Source organism: Haplochromis burtoni, unplaced genomic scaffold (genome assembly GCF_018398535.1).
Source record: "Haplochromis burtoni strain Fernald_Lab_line unplaced genomic scaffold, NCSU_Asbu1 Contig_335, whole genome shotgun sequence".
Classification (NCBI taxonomy): domain Eukaryota; kingdom Metazoa; phylum Chordata; class Actinopteri; order Cichliformes; family Cichlidae; genus Haplochromis; species Haplochromis burtoni.
In genome coordinates this window covers 449,332-471,041 of record NW_024582696.1, presented here as the reverse complement: position 1 = coordinate 471,041, position 21,710 = coordinate 449,332, and the positions used below count along the sequence as shown (strand labels likewise).

Below are 21,710 nucleotides of genomic sequence, written 5' to 3'. Positions count from 1 at the left end.
AAATCAAACAGGTGCAGGCACTAAAATGCTGACATGGAAGTAAAAAAAAGTGTCATGTCCAAACGCAGAGCACTGAAATTAAAGATAAAAGGTTTATTGCCTTTTCACTATTGTGTCTGACATGCTTTTCCCGCATACTGAGAGAGGACCGCCCCCTTGTGTTAAAACAAGAAAGGTGCATTAAATGATCAGTGTTAGGGTCAAGGACACCAGTAAAGGCATATATTTGTTTACAGACTATAACATTTTTCATTTATAGGCAATAATATATTGGGAAAGCACAACAAATGTAAAACAGCATTATATTGATGACACTGCATTTTACAAATATTCATTACAGTTTGTTCGGGTCAAAACCGTTATACTCAGGTGCTAGTTTGTATCTTTTCACCTCGCCTACTAATTAAGTCAAAATACAAGAGCTAATTAAAAAAATAATATATAAACTTCTCATGTGTGGTCTGTTTAGTGAACTGCTGGATTATCAACAGACCAAAATCTAAAGAAGATTAAGTGTTAATCCAAGCAGGCACCAGGATTGAACTTTTCCATGTGTTTCATATGTTAGTTCAGTAGGTTTGATGACTAAAGACTTTGTGTTCCTGTGGTGACATTTGCACCTAAAATGTGGATGTATTCTATTCATAATAAAGGCATAATAATGGTAATATTGACAGAAGCATTTGTTGTTACATACAATAATGGTCATATTAATGATGTCCTTTGCTGTATGTGAAATCATTCCAGTGAACCATCTGCAGATTTGTATCTTCCCTCAGACAAAGAGCTGCTCATCCTTCCCTGAGTGGCTGCGTCTCAGCCTTAGACCAGACAGGATCTTCTGGGCTGGTGAGGTAACCTTTTTCTCAACGGGAATTGTCTTTGGTGACGAACACAGATGGTGATAATGTCCAGTACTCTGCTTGTTATTGCTCTGATTTATGTTGCGATTTGCTCGACATCCTCCTGCCACCTCTTCAGCAGCCTGCGTTTCACTGGATGCTGTAGAAGGTGAAAGTGGTGCATATGTAGAGTCCAAGCCCAGCATGTACTGCACAACCTCACGGGGGCTTAGTGGGGCATCCATTTTATTCTCTGTGTCAGTAGTCACATGCTGGGGCTCAAGAATGCCCTCATAATGGATATCTATGTCTCGAGAAAGTCTTTGTGCCCCTGGCTCTGGAGAAGAGCTGCGACTGCTGTCTGCACTTCCTGTGTGGCCCCTCAGTTGAGGTGCAGCCTGTCTGGCTGCACATGCTGGGTTCGAGACTCGGGTTCCTGTATTATGATGTCGGTGATACTTCACAGGCTGTCTGGTGAAACGGTAGTATGGCTGGACTCCTAAATCAGAGGTAGCTTCTCCTACCATCTCACCCTGAGGATCACTTGATACATCTCTCATAGCCAGGACTGGAGCAGTAGAAGGATAAGCATGTGATTCACAAAGTTAAGCATTTCCAACACCAGTTATTGATTATTTTGCTTAAAAAAAACAAAATCATTCTATATGATATATAGTGCAACTTGACTTGAAATCGAGGACTTTTGAAGCTGCTGTTTTAGCAACAGAGAAGAGAGCCTCTAAGAAACACAGCGAAAGTACAGAAAGCAAAGAATGGTTTGAGCCTCAGACTTTCCAAATCCCCAAACTCCAAAATCTAACTTTGTGTTGTCCAAATTCATACAAAAACTCAAATGTCAAACTGCAAATTCCAAAAGAAATGATCATAATATAATTAAAATCACAAGAATTAATTCATTAATTCCACAAAGACTATCCCCCAAAAAAATTACTCAACCGAATTCAGCCACTTTTACTGAATAGCAACATATGAGGAAGTCCTACTTCTAAAGATAACTGGATGATGTACGCAAAGTAATTAAAAAAACAGACATTTTAAGTATTCTACACCTACAGAATCTCACGCTTAGAAACACAAGCTACTTTGTAACTGTAAATTAGAACCAACCCCCTGTGTGCAAGAAATTAAGCAAAACACTTGGGAGCTGTTTGGTAATACCTACAAGAGGATTGTTTAAGACATGTCCTCAAGTAGCAAAACTACAAGCTGACACAAGAGAGAATTCATTGTACTTGGCAACTGAAAATGTCAACATCTTTAGGTTTCACAGGACATAGACACAGTGGATAAATTAATTTGCTGACCTGCTCTAGTCAGGAGTAACTTCTCTATCACTATGCCCCGCCTACCTGCTCTCTCACTGGCTTCAGCGCTGAGCTGGTCCACTGCCTCATTGGATGAAGACTTGTCAGATATATAACCCTCGCTTGACTCTCTCTTGATTCGATTCTGCTGGAATGACACAAGTTGAGTGGTGGATTACAGACCACATCTAAACCTGCAGCACTGCATTATTATAGGATTCCTACCGGGGGAATGACTACTTGGGATGAGTCTTTTTTATTTTTGTTTTTTTTATTAGGTACAAATATAAAAAGGTTTTACTCTCCTAAAGAAAGGTGATATCCTTTTTGTGTTTTAATTCTTTTGATGCAACCCAGCTAAAACCCCACAATTAGGTGAACTTAAAAAATTTTTTTTTACAGGAAAGAGCTGTGTAAAGCAGAAAGTAAAAGCTAGAAAGACGGTCATGCAGGCCAGAGTGCAGAGGGCAGGAGAAATGCAGCAGTGTGCGTGAGGATCTTGTTAATCCTGATGGAAAAAACGTGAGGTTAAGGTGGCAAGTGTTAAGGCTCTTAAAAAACTGGTAAGTGTGTTTACTCTCACATGGTGTGAATGCTAAGCAACTGCTGCTTAAAAGGGAGCAGTTAAAAATTAGCCATAGATGTTTAAAGCGCACTGAAATACTTACTTCTACTGAGCGTGGCCGCTCTCTGGACGTGGTTTCATTTTCTGAGTCGAGATAAGCTACCCCATCCAGGGGGCAGGAACCTCTGGGAGGGGTGTCAGGAAGAGGTGCAGTAGGGGGTGGAGGAGGGGGTGTATCGGATCCCTGCTCCAGGCCGAAAATTTTGTCGTGGTGTGTGATGAGGAACTCAACAAGTACAGCCTGGTAGGTGGTCTCCAAGAGGGCAATCATTGACATGTCTGTCGACACTAGAGGGCGCAATAACGTTGGCCCAAAAACAATGCCTAAATTGCTGGGAGACATCTTGTTCTCGTAGTTTTCTGAAACTCTGTAAATAAACACATGAGACAAATTCAAGGACAGCTTAAGTTAAATTTGACTTAGAAGTCAAAGTCAGTGGTCCAGTATAGAAATAAGTAAATGTCATCTATCAGGTTTAGGCCAAGTTAAACTAGAGAGGTCTGTAGTGCCAGAGCATGCTCACCTTTGAAGATGAGATACAAGATGCTGCAAGGTGCTGTAGCAATATGGAGGAAGTCTGTGTAGTAGCTTTTGCAGGTTCTCAGTGATATCCATTATCTCATTAGTCTCTGGTGACGTCTCCCCATCATTCAGGTGCTGAATTGCTTTCCCCACCGCAACGAAATCATTGTACAGGTCAAAAGTTAGTAAGGGCTCAGGCAGCTGCAAGAGATAATATTGAAAATATTCAGTGCGATATCAGACAAAAAATTACATCTCTTGAATTGTGCAAAAATGAGGTTTGTATTTTAATATCTCCTTTACCTCCTTAAAGAAGTGCTTAAGGATAGAGGTGATGTCATGTGGTGAGAGGTCCGAGAGGTCCACTTGCTCTTTTTGTGTTTCAAAGGCATGGCAGAGCTTCTGAATGCGAGGCTTGGACCCACTCACGCGATACACACCCTAACAGAAATGATTATTAGATCACTATTCATACTTGACAACCAATGTATTTGTACCAGTGTGAGGATAAATAATACCTGGACAGAGAGAGCACGGCTCTCAATCTCAGATGTGCAGAGAATCACTACAAAGGGCACCTCATCTGGCCTGTCACGTGGCAGCAGAGAGAGGTCCACTCCAAACACCGATCCCTTCTTATGCTCACATTCTAGCTGACACACCTCCATACACTTCCTGTGCAAAGCTAGGCCACACTGAATGTGAGATAGAAAAGAGCTAATCTCATTAATAATCTCATGAAAGACAGTTTTCTGCCCATGTTACAATATATTCATCAAATGTGTAATCATACCTCTTCACATTCAACTCCACTGACAACAATATAGTTGTCACACTGCTTGCATTTGGCCATTTTGCTTTTCATTTTCTTGAGTCGATGTGATAGTGCAGCTCGCGAAACCTGTGGCACTTTGGCTGGCTGACTATCATTGTACTCTGGAGGAAGGTGGAGAAGATAGATTTATTTGCCAGCCAGGGATCAAATAAAAAATATACTCTATTAACATATTCTGTTCATGAAAAGAAAAGGAGGTAAGAACCTGATTCATCCCGGTCATCTAGGTCGTCTGATGACACTGTCAAAGTGGATGCGGTTTTACCCTGCCTCCTAGCTTCAGTTATATATTCCAAATAAAGCAAAAACACAGTTAATTTTTTTTTTTTTAAAGTTCCACAAGTTTCGAGATGCATGTACTGTAAATTAAAAGTTAGATACAAAAATGTAAGCCTGTGCCTACCAGGGCTAGACAGGGACTCCGAACTGCCTCCGATGCTCTCACTGTCACTATATCCAGTTTTCCCTTAGGTGAACCAACACACAAATATTATTAAAGAGAAAGATTTTTTTTTTATATAAAAAAGTATAATTAGGTGGAGCCCTTACTGCAATCACTGGATCGTCGCAAAGGACTATCATCTGCCATGAACGAGTCTGGCAGAGTGTTCAGAGCGCTGGTTTTTCTTTTGTTGCTTTAAAGAAAAGAAGTTATTGAAACAATTATTTTAATAAGTAAATAGGTGGAATATATCAAACATGTTTTCTATCCTATTTTATGACAAGGATATACACTCAAATACATCTGTCCCTACTGACACATGTTTATATGTTCACATTTATATTTAAAAACATGCTACATAAAAGAAGCAGCAATAAGTCCTTTTAACGCACCCTTTACCGTGAGGAACATACTCCTGGAAGGTAAATTTTTGGAGAATCTGCTCAGGGCGACGCTTACTGAGAACATACTGCAGATAGGGCTCACCAGACTCCTGGGCTCTGCATGTTACCTCCAGGTTGTGATAGTCAAGTGGAACAGGCTCTGCCTGCTGACGCTGGAAGTAGAACAGGTTCACTGTGACCTAATACAGAGAGAAGACATCATGTGGAGTCAAGGAAAAAAACTTTAATCAAAAAAAGTGATATAAAATATAAGAGTAGTGTTTTGCTCACAATTTACTTTTCATACCCGCAAAAAGTAAAAGAAAAAAAGAAAAAATATGCAAAGGAATCTTGTAATTTTATAAGACATGGTAGTTTTTTATTAAAATTCTTTATACTGTATGATGCAAAACATAAATCACTGCTTAGGTAGATTATTATTTTCACGTACATTTTTGTATTAATCAAGCTGATTAACTACTAATAGTTAGACATGTTAACTTCTCTTCAGTCATTAGACTGTTCTTAGGTAAATATATATGTAGCTATCCAAGACAACTTATAATATCAACTATATAGTAACACATATTCTATATTTATACCAAAGTGAAGTACTGACCTCTTTGAGCACAGTGTCTCCTTGAAAGATGAGCTTACGAATGTGTGAAATGATTCTTTCTTTCACCTTCACTAACTCATCTTGGTGGATCTTTGCATCAGTCACACACTGTTTATATGTCAACTCTGCCTCTAACACCTGTGAGGACAGAAAGAAAATCTAAGTGGATATGCAATCTGTGTTTTCCTCTTTTTGCATCGTCTCATAAGCCATTATTAAGGATACCAAAAAAATATTTACTTTTTGTTTGCTGAAACCTTAGGCCCTTACTTCTACAGATTATACAGTATTTAGTCTATTAACATGACACTCACCTTAGTCTGAGCTTCATCCTTAGACTTCCTCCTCTTATCTAGTGTTTTGCTTCCTACTGTGTCATCTGCAGCCTTAGCAGAGACAGCTTTCGCCTTTTCTAGCTCATCACAGCGCTGGAAGTACTGTTGCTTGGCCTTTTTATAAGCTGTCACTGCTTCATTCTGAAAACGAGGAAGGGAGATACACAGAGTGGAGAACACTGTTTATTACTGGCACAAATTTTAGCACAACATACGAGAAAGGAAACATGTTGGTTACATCCATAACAGACAAAACAACATATACATGACATGCAAACAAGTATACTGTCCACTGTTTATACAATTTATACACAGATACTAATTTTAGATGAACTGAGACAAAAATATGTAATGATTCTGGCAACAATTTCACTATTTTCATGTACAGTCTAATATGACTTTAATAGATACCAACAAGTTCACTAACGGTGCAAATAACTCTGCTTAACGTCAACCAATACCAGGAGTGATTATTTACTTACCATCCTCCTTTGTTCTCTTGCCCACTGCTCTTTAAATTCTCTGCGCCACTTATCAATCTCATTTCTCTTTGCACTCAAGGCCTTTGAGACAGAGAATCGATATTTAACACATATACATCTAAACATTAGAGATGGTTTTAGATGATGTGTTTGTAGGCTTCTATACCTGGTAACAGCGACTTTGCAGCAGATCAGAAGTCCTTCTAGCGTTCAGACAATTTTTGATGTCTTGTTCTAGAGCCAGTGTGTAGATGTACTGTAATGGCATCATTTCCTGCATAGACAAGAGCAAAGAAAGAGAAACGCCACAGTCTAAGAAAGAGAAATGCCACAGTTTCTGTTCTAGGCACCATTATAAGTAACCCATTGTGATGTACTTTAGCAATCATTGGTACAGTTTTTGTCAAGTATCCAGTAAACCATACCTGTTGGAGTACATTGGTTTTTGCTCCTTCAGCCGTCTTCATTATACTTTTTGCAAATTCCTGCTCTGCAAAGAAAAAAAACAAACTTTTTTTTTCTTTTTTATGTAAAAATAAAAAACACAGGCATGGTACATGAAGATAAAAAAACACAAGTAGAATCCACTGAAATTCTTGCACTATACTGAACATTTTTGGACATTACCTATCTTCTGTGTCTCTTCACAAGTCTGACATTTGATGAATAACCTATGCAGCACCCACAGAATAACTAGAACCTGTAGTGTGGTCAAATCTAACCTGTGTCTATTTTGAAGTTAAAAGAGGAATTAATTTGGTTAAAAATACCTGTGGTTTGCATTTTGCATCAGTTCAAGAACTGCAAGAGGAAATGAACCAAGCTGATGTCAGTATGATCTCACTCACACTGTGCAAGTACTGATACAAACACTAAGTCAACAGCAGTTTGTGATCTGACTGCTCTCTTTGAGCAATGGGCTCTATACTGTTAGCAAACTCAATGTGTTGCTTTACTGTGTAATCACTAGTTTGGGGCTGAGCTTCACCCAGCATTACTCATGTGTTATCATTGCCTAACTGATCTCCTTACACACTTGAGGTTGGTAACTGTTGCTCTGTGTTTTGAATGATAACACTAGTATCAGGTAGTGATGTCAAAGTATATTGACATCACTACCTGAACTCATAGGATCTGAAAAGGCTCACAGAAGAGGAATCGCTGTGTACTCCAAAGGCAAGTAGTGTCTTTTATTGCCCTCCTCTTTTCAGCTAATCTGCTCTTTAATCCTTTCTGTTTGTGTGTAGCGTGCAGTTCTCTGGAAGGACTGCATAAACTCACATCCTCTTTAACAGAAATAATCCAGGCAGGAGATGAAAATTACTCGATGGTACTCCAGCTAATACTAAAAATGGATGTATTATGATTTTTCTTTCTTAATGGGTAATACAAAGCAGCAATCCAATCTTCAGTGTGCACCTCTTCTCCTTACAGGGTGACTACTGCAGCACTATTTCAAATGTTATTATATCAAAGCAAAAAAAAAAAAGAACAACAACCATTTGCTCTAACTCTAGATGAAAATACTAGGACACATTCACTTATACCTAACCTACTTGCATGAAATGATCATTTACTAACACTTTAAACCAATTAATGTTGGTACTACTCTAAGACTACTGACTTCATAGTGGATCAGAATTATTTTCATTTATATTGTACACATTATGGCTTTGCATTTTGTAAGAAATCCACCTATTCTTGTTTCTGTGTGCGGTTTCTATTCAAATATCCCATCTACGATAAGACACAAAATTTGCATGTTACACTACTATTTCCTTTACTCAGCTGTGTATTTACCCAAGCTGATTCTCTTCTCCATCCAGGCAAGAAGGTCTTTGGCATATCGGCACCACAACTTGGCGTACTGCAGCGCCGTCTCCACTCCATCCTCACAGCGACATAGGGCCAGGTCTGCTTCTTGGACTGTGAGAGAGTACATCATCATAATGGTAGGCTCGAGGTGTACCCAGGAATTACACTGTAATAGCACCTAATATCCCCTTTTCTCAAGAAAACGTTTAGTCTGTCCTTAAGTGATATTAATGGTCCCAGACTATATCTGACAACATAAAGAAATTTAAAAATCAAATACCAGTTTTAAAAAAAGATATACACAAACCCAAAACAGGAAATAATGGCTGGATATGACAAGTCATAGCTGCTCCTCAGAGTAAAGGTCCTGCAGTTTCCAGAAGGTGAGAGCAAACTCTAGCATGTATACTAAAATATACATTAGTTTGTCGGTAAAAAACAAAGAAAAACCCCCTCTTAAATTAGTCCTATGTCTCACAGTTGACAGAAAAAGGATGTAACTAGAGAGAGGACAGCCCCAAAACAAACTGCTTTAGCTAAATAACTTCCCTCCTCTCTCTTCCCTTTTGCCTGGCCCCTCCCTCTCACACCTGTTCACTCGTAGTCAGCTACCGACACAAGCCATGTTGTGAGAGCACATAACAGCACACTAGCATGTTGTTATAGCGCTACTGTGGTCACCAAGGCAGGGCGTTAATACGATAACCACTCTTCTTCCTCTGTGAGTCACACTAGTGCAGGGTGGATGATGTATCTGTGACAGTCACATGGTCTAACAAAAGCTCCCTACACTACTTTCTCAATGTGTTCCACTTCCAGCACAACCTTCGCAAATAAATGCAATATTTTTTTTTCTTTTAACCAAAGCCGATGCATTTCAGCAACTTTCACTTCTTCTAGCGGTCCATTGTGCAGTGCTTTAAAACATGCAAGCATGTTATGCCAGAGTGACAGAGAGGCAGATTTTATACTGCTCTTCCTCTTCAGATAGCTGCCAAATCCAGTTAGAGTGGTAGGAAAAAAAATCAAACCAGACTTTCTTCTGCCATCATGCGCAGCCCACAAAATAGAACATGCAATTCCAGAGATATGTTAGGTTTTGTGCTATGGGTGACCTCTCTTAGCCTTTCCTCTCTAGGGAGAGCTCTGAGCACTTTCAGAAATCAATCCTTTGGAGTTCAAGCACTTGGAATAAGGATTATTCAAGTCAAGTCCAGAATGCAGAGTGACAGGGTTTAGAGGAGCGTTGAATCAGGTTTATCTCCTGGCATGTGAGAGAGCAAGCGTGCTAAGGTGGTGTGGGGGAGGTGTTCTTGAGAAGAGCTTCTATGCCCCAAGAATACATTTGACATTGCTCACCATCCAAGTTTAACACAGTGTGCCTCTGTAATATCTTATCTTACCATGTGCCTATAATTTGAGTCAAACTGAAGTTTGTGCACTTAGCCCAAAGTCCCACTGTAGACTATGAGTAAGTCTGGTGCATTTATCCATCTGACTTGTATTTATGCCATAGACCATGTAACAGGAGATTTCTGTGACTCTCTTTTTTCCACTAGTCTAATGTAAAAACTGAGAGCAGCTGTCCCCTGCTTTAATCCTCTCTCTTTAGCCTAATCTTGTTACAGAGGGATCGTTACAACTCACAGCTGATTATAAGACAATAAATAAATGTTGAAGAAGAGTATTTGTAAAGTGTCACAGGCAGTAGCTCCTGCTACATCTAATGATCCGATGGGATGAAGGATAGTATCCTGTCAGTCCCAGGAAGGTTAGTGCTAGGTTAAACAGGTGACTGAACCACTTCAGCAACAGGTTCACAGTGTAAAGGAATGTCGCATTGAGACCAACTGTTTATAACAGCTGTTGTTATTCACTGACCCTGACCAGAGAGCATGCAGACAATAACACACTCATTTGGGCTTTTTCATCCCTTCTGTCACACAAACCATACCTGTCTGAGTTCCATCCACGTCATTGGGTTCGGCACATATCTGTGGACAAAGTGCATCTTCAAACTGGTGGAACTCTACAACTCTATCAAAGCACATCTAATCGTCTAAAAACAAACCATCATTTGAAAACTGAACCTGAGCTAAACTTTAGCATAAACAACAGCATAAATGACAGGCCTTTGATTAAGTAGGTCATTCACTACATTCAAAAGGTATTTATTTCTTACAGTCACGTCATGTTGCTCTGTGGTCTCTGCAGTTTCTACAGAGATAGGTTCTGAGATGGACTGGGAGTCAATCTCTGCTAGCAGATCATCCCCTGAGCTGAGCACAGAAAGAATGTATAAGGAGAGAAACATATTTGTCAAGGAATATGCCAGCAAGCATATGCTACTGGGCCTTTTAGTACCATAAACAAGCCCCTTAAGAACCTTTCAAGGTCCAGTTTATGTATTTTTATCATCTTAACTATATTCACCACTGCACCTTTGCTTTAGAGAAATGTTATAAACAGTTTCCAGTCAGTGCTTCTAATAAAATATGAGTCACAATCAGGATAGATTAAACCAGACATGGCAATGCTAATATAGAAAGTTATTAAACCTTTAGTTAAAAGCTTGCACTAGATAAATATACCGACAGATCATACATAATTGAGTTCATGTTGATGGATTATTAAATGATAAAATATAAATTAATAATTCCATCCTCAAGAGCTTCTTATCATTTTCCATCTCTAGACCATTTGAAATACCAATTCACTAACCACAGTTTTTACTTAGCACCCGAGTGATGCAGGAGAAAAGGGTTGCACAAGGTAATACTTACGAAGAGATGAAAGATAAATCAAGGTTATCAAAATCTCGGAAGATCTCACTGTATCGTTTTGTTTCCGATTTCTGCACTCGTTTCACATCTGAAATGAGAAATGTAAAAGCTAAGATACACACAAACTTTACATTGTATTTATGTTACATAGAGTAAACGGTGATCCTGACATGTGAACCCTTCCCCCACCCCGAAAGAGCACAAACTATATAGAAATGCATATTATACCACAGTATCAAAGCTAGTTCATCAAGTATATGCCAACATTTGGTAGCTTGCAAACACACAGATACACACATAGATGAACTGAAAAAAGGATCCAGTTCAAAAAAATAATCAAACTTAGCTTCTCATAAAATCCTATCTGACAGCATTTGCACTTAATGTGAAATAAAACTGACACATTTTGTTGCTTAAACTTTTGTGCTTTTGTGCAACACTTTGACCGTTTATAACCCTCTGACATAGCAAAAAGTTAAGAACTGATCATTCACAATAGGTGTAACAAATGTAAAAAAGAAATCACTCGCTCAGAGAGGCCTCCATTTTGGTCAACCACATCCTGCTTGCAGTTTGTGTCACGTCCCATCGTGTACATAGAGTCCTTGTTTTTCACACCACCAGTGTTTCAGCTCAAGAATAAGAGCTGACAGGAAAGTAAGATGTTTCAGCAAAATTTGAACACAGTTTTCCAATGTAGTTGCACTTAACTCTGACAGTTGTGTTTGCTGTTTACCCGCAACATTTGCAAAAGCTACTTGCATGAATTGAGGCTACACTGCAACAAGCTTCTGAATAGAAACTTTCAAGCAAAGAAACATTTCTAATTTCTAGTGTGTCAAATGACACAAAAGTCTCCAAAACATTAGTTTTAAAAGAAGTGGACAGTCTTGGCTTTTTGGAAGGAGTAGGCTAATTCTGCTGAATAAAAATACAGAAGTTAAACAAAAAGACAGAACAAGAACCTTTAAAAAAAGAGTTCAGGAAGTTCATCAACAAGGAGGATGCCGCACAGCAGCAGAAATCTTCTGACAGACTCATTAACAAAGGCACTTTATGCATGCAGCGTCTGCATGCACCCACATGAATACCCATGTCATAATGGCGCTACACTGCTTTGAGTAGATTTCCAGTAACACAAACCAAAATAATATTTGGCAATTAAAAAGTTTGGGGTTTCTTCAAATGAAGAAAAATGTGTATTAATAGCAAAAAAGTTTTAACATTTTGAAAGGAAAGAAAACAGATTTAAGTTTCATTTAAGCATGGGCAAGTTGATATTTAGAGTAAAGGATACAATTTACTCAAAATGACCACATGTCATATATCTTATTTGTGCTCACCTGTGCCTTGAGTAGAATCCTTGTTTTCCACTAAATCTTCTTCCATTTCTGCGCTATTTCCACAGTAGGCAGACCCTAACAACACCTCTCACACATTATCTCGCATCAGGGTCAAACTACAATACACAGTAAAACACTTTGTATTTGAAGTGGTAGGAAATCAGGACTGTAGTTTAAACACAGCGATATAAAGCTGAGCCCCAAGCGCGCTGATATGCAAGTTCTTAAAATGATCTTCCTCTGGTAGAGTGAAGGTTGGCCAATGTTTTCGCCATCAAGGGGAAGAGGAAGTGTATCTTACAGTCACTGGAGGCCCCACCTACATTGTCTAACCATATATAGTGAAAAGGTACCACTGTGATAAATTTGTATTGTCGTAGTAAGAAAGATTGTTCCTTAAATATTGGCATGTACCACTGTAATGTAACAATTACACTTCAGAAAACATATCTTGGTTAAAACCAACTTGGTTAAAAATTAGTATATACTAAACACAGTTGTTAATATATATAATAAGTTATTTAAGAAACATTATTTCACTGTCATGTAAGCCACCTTATTCAGCCATCTGCAGGTGTGATAAAAACCTCAATGAGAAAGTCGGTTGCGTGACATGCCGAGAATAATCAGCTAAAAAGTTCAATTCGACTTGTAATCAGCAGCTTGGGTACTCTGTGTTTTCCAGTGACAATGATGAATGAAATGGTGAAGGCAAAATCTGCATTCAGGTCACAGTCTACAATGTGTGAATGACTTCACAGTAAAATGTTACTGTGCCAGAGGCTACACAGTAACAGACAATTTTCCATTAGTCACAATATACAGACGTCATAATTTGTATTTGGACAGTCAACATTAACTAAAAAAATGGTTACTCCAACAGAACAGTAAGCATATAATGACAGAAGTCGAACCTGTTAAAAAGAAAACATTTTATTTTTTGTCGGTACAAGCACCACTAACATTTTGTGCACACTTAGTGAGTGAATAACTCCCATCAGGACTCAACAGAAACTGGCTTCATCAGAGATCTGTGTATGTGATGAGGGAAACCATGACACAATAAATATACTGTGAGAAATATGATGATCTACACTTATCTTATGTAATGACAATTCATAAAGTCTACCACAATCAAAATGCTCAACATTCACACTGAACTGATCTGAGATGGAACAGCAATACAGCTCTTTTCCACCGATGCAGCGCTGGTGCTTAATCCAGAACCTGTTTGATAGAATTTCTGCCAAAAAAGACAAATGTATTCACAACGCCACAAAACCAATGGGCCCAAAATCAGAACAATCATTGGCAAAAAGAAGGGCAACCACAAAAATTTCACAGGTAATTTATAGATGCAGCCCACAGTGGTGCGTCACTGTGCCATAACTTTATGGACATGGAAAATACTTCAAAGTCTGCTACATAAATGTGAGCTCTTTCTAAAAAAACCCCAAAAACTAAGGCAGAACTTGCATGGGTACCAGCACCGCATCTGTGGGAGAGAGGTAATAAAGTGGCTGATGTGCATTTGGATGTGGGCAAGTTGAAACACCAGTGTGTTTGGTGGCTTGTCTCACGTCTATTTGTATGAAGAGGTGGTTGGTGGAACTACAAGAGTAAAAAAACCAAACAAACAAACAAACAAAAAAACAGGACAAAACAAAACAAAAATTTAAACAAAACAGCAACATTTACTGGTGGTAAATCTGCCTCAGTATTTCTGTAAATTAAATTACTTGGTTCTGAATTTTGTCACTTTGATAGAAATTTGCTACAGGGTTCTATTGTACCGTCCAATGACCAACTAAAATTTTTTTTAAAAAAAGCACTGTTATAAAATTTAACAAAAACAAACAAAACGATTCAAAATGCCAAAAGTTCATAGGTTTTGCATAGGTTGATCTAAGACGTCTTTATTTTGCTCTGTGGTGCAGATTTGTTGTTGTTGTAGCCAAATTCATTAATTTCTCAAGGCTACAAAACGCAGTCTAATCTCAAATTAGCACCACTGAAACGCAGCAGTCCAGTTTTGTTCTTTACCAGTATACATTATTTCTGTATGACAGAGAGTAGGTGGGAACTGCAAATGCCATTCCAAATGGCAAGTCTAGTGCCTTTATAAAGTAAAAACCACAAGCTGACGACAGCAGAAAACATGACATGCATGATCCCTTTTTAACTTTTCACTTCTGATAATTTAAACTTCTCTATATTCTTTGATACCACATCTGATCTGATGCAAAATCAAAGTGATCAAAGGTTAAACATGATTACAAAACTAATGTGGTGCGTTTTATGGACCTTTTTTTTATTTTTCCAAGGCTCTTAGTGACTTCCTCTCATAGCTCATCCCGTGCTGTACTGTCCAAAGGAGACTGGAGCACATCTGAGTTCTGTGCCTCTGTGCTGATCTCAGCCTGCTCATGACTTTTTCCTGAGCGTGCTCTGTCCCAGTCTGTGCGGATTTTTTCATTGTCCCACACAGTGGAGGTCTCAGTGTCACTGACGTATCCTGGGTCACCTGTATAGTGAGTTGGATACACAAGGAGAGGCTCTGCGGAAAATGCCAGCAGGTCCCTGGTTTCAAACTGTTCCATATAATCAGATCTGGAGAGTAGGAAAGGTCAAGAAAGAAAGATAAGACTCCTGAATAGAAACACAGTGCACTGAAAAACTCTTTAGAAATGTTGTTTCTAGTGTTTAGTGTTAGTTTTCTTAGTATTATAGTCTTAACACAGATTCAGTTTTAGTTCTCATCAGATGAGATCTGGTGTATTTTACTTCTATGACTGTTCCTTAAAATATCTCTAAAAGGTGACTCAAGTCTCTGTGTCATAAATTGAATTCAGATTGTGCCCAGATGTACAAAATATAACTGTGTCAGGGTTCAAATCTAGGGGCCAGCACCGATAATGGAATAAATTGAGAGACTTTTGACCGTTGAGGAAATACAAACTGAATACATTTTAAGATAAATCTGAAATGTTCAACTTTTGCACTCTTAAGACTACCTATAAACCTTTGAAATGCATGATATATTATGTGTGTGTGTGGTCTTGTGTTTGCTGGTGTTAACACTTACACAGGGTGTTTATTGTACATGAGAGGAAGAAACTCATCCACTGGCAAAATCCTCTTTAATGGTTCTGCTTTTAAAAGCTTCTGGGCACCCTGTAATGATATCATATATCCTAGTGTCCAATATGAATAGTCTGCCTCCACCAAGTTGTGTATATTTGGCACTGCTTTCTCCGGGTGAGCCACTTGCATTCTCTTTCGACCAATATAACTAAAAGAAGAAAAAAACAACAAAACACAGAAAGACAAGTTGATAAGAATTTGTAAACTCTGTGGGAATGACAAAAAATATTATGAAGGAAGGAAAAACATACATGAGATCCCAATCCAGACCTTCATGGTCCACCTCACTCATTAAGTTCATCAAGCGACGTTTGAAGAACACCTCAAAGCGCAGGTCATCTTCGATCACTAAAGATGTGTGGAGACTTCGTTCCACAATCTAAGGCCAGAGAAATCTTTAAGTCACACATCCGTCTGGTTTGGAAATATTCAAATTCTTGGCTTCAGGGGTTTACCTCTTTCCAGATGTTATAGTGGGAAAGAAAGCATCCCAGCTCTCCCTTTGTTAGTGGACGACCATGATAAGGGTCACTGTATCCAGGAAGCATATGGATACCCAAAGCATGAATTTCACTGACATTCATTGCTCTGAAATAGAGAGAAGTAGAAATGTGACAAAATGACAATAAAGATGGGCCAGTCAGTGGTAGTTACTAATTAGTATATAAGTGGAAAGCATCACTTACTTTCCATCCACGGCATTAACAACTTTACAAGCAATCTCCTGCTCATGCAGTGCCCTCAGCATACGTTCTCTGCGGTCAGTCCGCCTCTGCAAGTTTATCATGAACACCTACACAAAGGTAAACAGTGGAACCAATCAATGTATTTATAGATTTCAACAGCAGGCAGAGAATTTCAGCGCAGAAACAGAAAGTCGGCCATTTTTGCAGATTCCATCTTCACATCACTTCTTACCTCATCAAAGCCCATTTTGTCAGGTTGTTTTCTAGGAACACTTATGTATTTGGATGGCATCACTGGGGCATTTCGCACTACACAGTCAGAGGGAAGATGGATGCAGAAATGGTATAAATGATATTTAGAAACTCATGCTGAAAGTTACCATTAGATGAAGCAGAAGAGAGTAGAATTAAGACTTGAATAAGCCAGTGGTTAAGAGTGAGGGGGTTGCAAAAGTAAAGCTCTCAGCCACTCACCATTAACTTCTAACACAGTGTGTAAGAAACTGTCCACTTCATCTTGCAAAGTATTGTGGGAACGTAGTGGCACAGGGAAGTATCCATAGGTCTCCTTGTTACATACAAACATTTGAACCTCTGTAGTGAACACAGAATAGGAAAACTTAATCTGAAGCTACATTATTTATGATAAAAATAAGTAGACTTTAACCCTTGTATAGTGTTCGGGTCTGTGAGACCCGTGTTCAGTTTTTTTCAAAAGAAAAATTAAACAATTAATTATTTTTGTCACGTGTAAATGTGTTGTGTCTTTCCACTCACTCCACTTGATTATAACTGATTTATTTATAACATTTTATATAAAAGAAAAATGAGAAGCACATTAATTCATAAATGTGATCTAACAAAGGTAAATGTTCATATGTCTTGTAATTGGGATGAAGTAAACATCTGTTGAGTAATTTAACATAAAATTGTTTGATAGTGTTAATTTGGAAAGCCAAAACTCTAGCGGGTCCACCAGACCCATGAACACTGGCTGAGTAACAAAAATACGAACACCACACAAGGGTTAAGTTGGATAATATCAAATTACCTGCCATCTTAGCAGAGTAAGCAAACACAATAATGTCATCAAATGCCCAGCTGTATTCTGGGTGTGGTGGGTGAAAGGCTAGCTGCCTGGAGGCCTCTTTCCTGAGGTCTATTAGGAACGTGGAGTGTACCATAGGAACGGCAAAACAGCCCTTTCGTATCTGCTTCCTAAGAGGTATGTAGGCAGGTGTCCTCTTATAATAACCCTGGAGGATGAGAGTTGTTAGGCTGTTTATTACAGCGATTATTGAAACTTTCTGACATACACAAAGGGGTTTTCTCAGTGATCATCACAGTACCTGGGAAGTCATTCCACACCAAAAATTTGAGTAGGCTGCACGAGAGTCAAGCATCGGAGCGATGATAGTCTTGTTCTGTTTCATCAGCCCCCGGAGCACATTTGAATTGGTGAGGAGGTTGTCACAATCTGCCAGCTGCACAAGGAGCATAAGAAAAACAGCTAGTGTATGAATAACACACTGTACACAAAACTCTTGAGAAGAAACGCTGAACAGCTCCCGAAGGATAAATGGGGTAACTAAAACTGAGTGATCTCTGACCAGCAGTATATATACTACAATTCTGTTTTTTAGAGAGAAAGTTTAGATGTAAGATTAAAAGCACAAAATTATTGCAATTTTGGATAGACTTTACTTCAAAATTATACCCTGCTGAAACAAGACAATGTGAGCCAGGCTGGTGAATACAAATAGAAATGCGCATTTAAGATTTAAGTGTCCAGATGAACTAGACTGAAAGATGAACTTTAACCATAAGAAACAGAACATAACTGGGAAAAGTTTTAACAGTCGGTCTCCCTCACAATTACAGTTGTGGTGGCATTTTGGTCCCAATTCTGTACTTTTTCTTTGGCTTTTATTACTGAATGTTAAAAATAGTGAGGCCCAGTGTTTATAATCAACATTTTGAGTGTAATTCTGCTTCCTTTTGTAACTGTAAAGAGTAGTTTTATTTACCTACCATAAAATAGTCTGCCCACATCTCACGAGCAGACTCCAGCGCTGCTTGCCGAAGCTTCATAACATGCTCATAACGAGGATCTGTCCAGTCTTTTGGACCTTCCTCATCTTCATAATTTCTACACAAAATATTTCAGTATTAATTAAACTCATTTCATGTGACGTCTGACTCAATTTCCTGTGAGCTATTTGAGGATTATACAATTCCATCTTTAAAATAACAAACCTGGGCTCCTCTTTTGGCCTCCACTCTACATAATGGTAGAGCTTCTGTACTTTTACAAGCCAGTCATGCAGAATGGCTGTGGTGTTGTCCTCATTATGATCAGTTGCTACCCTGTCAATGCAGAAAAAAAATGTAAATTATCATAATTAAGTGCATTCATTAAGAACCTAGGTAAAAGGAGGAAAACTGTAACAACGAGAAGAAATTTGTAACAGTGGTTGACTGTAGGCAGCGGTGCCAAACTGAGTTCTAGTTGAGGCATGAGTGAAAGACAAACCCAAGGTTCAAATAACAATAGCCCTGTGTTCACTTTTTGTAAATGCATTATGTACAAGCTGCGGGAAGTGACACAAGTGTAAAGGACACCAGCAATACCCCCCCCCCCCTGTAAAAAAACAAAACAAAAAACTTTAGGTCAGCATCGACAAGTTATGTATAAAGGAAATGTGAAAAAACGATAACAGTACGGAAACTACTTTACAGAAGTGAAACCTCTGTTTGCAACAGACAGAGAAGGAAATTGTTTAAAGTGACTTAGGCTATGCGTGAGGCAAATGAACCCAAGTTAGACTGCCTGCATGTTTGATCTAATTCTACACGAGGATGAAAAGCCTAGAAATGATACTCCAGAATAACCCAATACCCGCAGGATTCATTTCTTGGCCATGTAGGCCAACATGATTTGCTGTCCCCAGACACCTGCTCTACAGCCAGCTGTGCTTGTATTCTGGCCCTGGGTTTACACTAGAACAGATTTCCATGGAAATTCCCCATGGATCTGTGTAAACACTGCAGCTCCTTGCTAAAACACTTTTCAGTCACTCCAGCTGTCGGTCTTTCCCATTTCCCTTTTGTGCTCAGATAAAATAAGTGCTTATTAAAGAACACTGTTTAGACCTATGTAACTTTTTCATTGTAAACATACATTTAGGAGCGGTGTGCCACTTCCACATCAGCTATTATTTCTGTAGCGGTGTAGGAATGCTGGCATAAGACGCCAAAGATTTCAATTACAGCTGCAAAATGTGTGCAGTGTATAGTGTTTATAAGATCACACAGTTGTTTGGTTTTTCCAGATGTAATTTAATGTGTGTCAAACAACACTGTCCTTACCGCCAACATATTTACACAAGACTTTACAAACTACCAAACAAAAAAAGGAATTTAAGACACTCTTACTCCTGCACAAGGTGAAACTTGCTCATCAAGATAGCGAATGAAGACCACGCCTCTCCGAGCCCACCAGGTAGTCATTCAAACTGCTTGAGGATACAAGTGCAGGTGGGCTGTTCAAGCATGTTGATTAAGTATAGGGTGAAAATAGCTTTCCTTCACTTACTTGACTGACAGATGACTAAGGAGCTTGAGAAGTCATACTGTCTGGAGAGGGTGCAAAGATGTTAGGTCTAAAATGTGGTCTACATAAACATGTTTAATGAACCATCAAGAGAGAACTGAGTTTAAGCCTCCATAATCATTTATCACGGAGAGTCATTATCTAAGGTTGGCCTTTACCTAGGAGAAGCTTAATATTAAAACTGCACCATAACGTCTTTTCTTACTTAGCACTTCATTGTAATGTAATCAATAAATTGTCTAGAATGTCGTTATTAGGTGATTTGTTTAACACATAATAATGTCAGAAAAACACTTCACAAACAGGGACTTGTATTGCCAGATGCATATCTCTGTTTAACTTCCAGTCAGGAAGTGGAGAAGATGTAGGCTTTGGTACATGAAGACTGGAATAAGCTTAAAGATGAAGATATGTTATAAATTAAAAGGAAAACGTGAAACTTTGAACCCTGAGGTGATGGAATTTGATAGCTATCATGTCCTGGTTTGACCTCACTTGCCTTCTTTCTCCTGAGATGTAACATTTCGCGACGGAAGGTGCCTCTTACTAACAGACTACATGGGTCAGGTAATTTTCATGGTGCTAATCCAAACTCAGTTGCACATGGCAGACACTTGTTTTGCGTTTATTGTTAATGTATCAGGCATCGGTATGCTTGTGGAGCACTGTGTCAAAGCTTGTATCTTAGATCACACACAACACACAGCTCCCCTCGTGGTCAATGCGGTCGTTCACTCCCATCCACGTATACAGATCAATACGACGCACAACTGTCCTGATGAGCAGATGTGCTCACTTTTGTCCCCTACCCTGACTGCAAAATATTGCCTATTTCTTTTTATATTCTTGGTTTGTACTCATGCATTTGTTCGTTCTTGTATTATGCTTGAGTTTTTCACATTTTCTTTTGCTGTTTTTTCAAAGACGGAATGATCTCTGCGCAACACTTCGCTTATTTCCAAAGCCATTTTGTTACCCCCGACAATCTCTGCGGGTCCACCCCTTTTCTTTCCCTTTCCTGCTAATCGATCTAATCAATCTGAAAAGTATCATTCGGTACTTATTTTTCTGTAAGAAACCTGTGGCAAAAACAAGAATTACTTTCACTTTTTGCTGCCTAACAGTCTGCAACATCTATACCCAGTAACAACTTACCACAGTGCCATACGGTCCTTCGGGTAGTTGAGGCGCTCAATAGTACCCAGGAAATACGGCAATGAGTGCTCGGAGTTTCTGCAAATGAGGGCAAGAAGAACCCGGGGTGCGAGGAGTGAAGATTCGGGGTTCCAGCGCTCCTCCGCAAAATATCCCCGGACAGGACTGCAGCAGGACAGGAGCAGGAGGAGCAGGGCGTCGGTGAGGCCAGCGAGCCTGGGCATCGCGATAGCAAATTATGGAATAGAATAATGATAATTTATAAGTGGACTGTGGCTCGTCTGGGGCTATAGAGAAATATCTCTTGACTTTCTGCCGTCATCACAGATAGGGAAAGTCTGTGCTAAAGTCCCTGATGTAAAAGCAGTGCGAGGTTAATCTCTAAAGGGGTGGGATCTGTTTGCATGGTAAAGGGGGTGGACTAATACAGGCCCTGCAGCACAGGAAACACCGAGGGCAAATGCCCAATTCGAATGAATGGATTTTTCTTTAAAAAAGGAAAAGAAGAAAAAAATATTTTTAAATACACAAGTTAACCTGTGTGTCTTTTAATCAAAATTATATTCTGTATACCCATTGCAATGTTGCAATGTTCACCACACCACAGTTGAATATACTGCTGAACAACTGAATGGAGTTTCTAGTGTCTGAACATGCACTGTTACACACATGAATCATGAGCAAAAAAAAACAAAAAAAAAAACAAAACACGAAGCAGAGCTTAAAGTTTAATAAAGGTACCTTGACACTACCCCACAGT

The 21,710-nt window shown here is 39.0% G+C and overlaps 2 protein-coding genes across 5 annotated transcripts; both read right to left on the bottom strand.

The window, feature by feature from the left end:
* Positions 1–225: 225 nt before the first annotated feature.
* On the bottom strand, positions 226–12,629 carry LOC102308034 (GEM interacting protein). Of its 4 annotated transcripts, none has more exons than XM_005942307.3 (21): positions 12,353–12,629; positions 11,010–11,097; positions 10,409–10,505; positions 10,181–10,220; positions 8,212–8,337; positions 6,837–6,901; positions 6,578–6,685; positions 6,412–6,492; positions 5,909–6,070; positions 5,595–5,732; positions 4,985–5,175; positions 4,700–4,785; positions 4,554–4,616; positions 4,356–4,427; positions 4,109–4,251; positions 3,834–4,010; positions 3,619–3,756; positions 3,317–3,516; positions 2,836–3,160; positions 2,213–2,315; positions 226–1,410 (listed from the first exon to the last, which is right to left on the bottom strand). In XM_005942307.3, the coding sequence occupies exons 1-21, from the start codon at positions 12,396–12,398 to the stop codon at positions 776–778; spliced, it is 3,084 nt and encodes a 1,027-aa protein (XP_005942369.1). In that variant the 5' UTR covers positions 12,399–12,629; the 3' UTR covers positions 226–775. The 4 variants fall into 4 exon arrangements, with proteins under 4 accessions (XP_005942369.1, XP_005942370.1, XP_005942371.1 ...); XM_005942308.3 differs by having other exon boundaries at positions 2,213–2,312; XM_005942312.3 differs by lacking the exon at positions 2,213–2,315 and having other exon boundaries at positions 1,274–1,410; positions 12,353–12,626.
* A 638-nt stretch (positions 12,630–13,267) lies between these two features.
* On the bottom strand, positions 13,268–21,402 carry colgalt1a (collagen beta(1-O)galactosyltransferase 1a). The gene is made up of 12 exons (XM_005942306.3): positions 20,951–21,402; positions 18,439–18,549; positions 18,214–18,331; positions 17,532–17,666; positions 17,234–17,438; positions 16,657–16,776; positions 16,415–16,491; positions 16,183–16,289; positions 15,952–16,084; positions 15,748–15,875; positions 15,438–15,644; positions 13,268–14,962 (listed from the first exon to the last, which is right to left on the bottom strand). Exons 1-12 carry the CDS (start codon positions 21,172–21,174, stop codon positions 14,695–14,697), a joined length of 1,833 nt encoding a protein of 610 aa, XP_005942368.1. The 5' UTR covers positions 21,175–21,402; the 3' UTR covers positions 13,268–14,694.
* Positions 21,403–21,710: the final 308 nt, after the last annotated feature.

Excerpts from the sequence above, each read along its gene's own strand:
- LOC102308034 (XM_005942307.3), bottom strand. The coding sequence starts at position 12,398 with ATGGAAGAAGATTTAGTGGAAAACAAGGATTCTACTCAAGGCACAG. Across the intron at positions 8,338-10,180 it reads CGTGGATGGAACTCAGACAG|TCCAAGAAGCAGACCTGGCC; the intron begins GTATGGTTTGTG and ends ACTCTCTCACAG. Across the intron at positions 6,686-6,836 it reads AAACCAATGTACTCCAACAG|GAAATGATGCCATTACAGTA; the intron begins GTATGGTTTACT and ends TTGTCTATGCAG.
- colgalt1a (XM_005942306.3), bottom strand. The coding sequence starts at position 21,174 with ATGCCCAGGCTCGCTGGCCTCACCGACGCCCTGCTCCTCCTGCTCCTG. Across the intron at positions 16,085-16,182 it reads GTTAATGCCGTGGATGGAAA|AGCAATGAATGTCAGTGAAA; the intron begins GTAAGTGATGCT and ends TCTCTATTTCAG. Across the intron at positions 15,876-15,951 it reads ACTATAACATCTGGAAAGAG|ATTGTGGAACGAAGTCTCCA; the intron begins GTAAACCCCTGA and ends CTCTGGCCTTAG.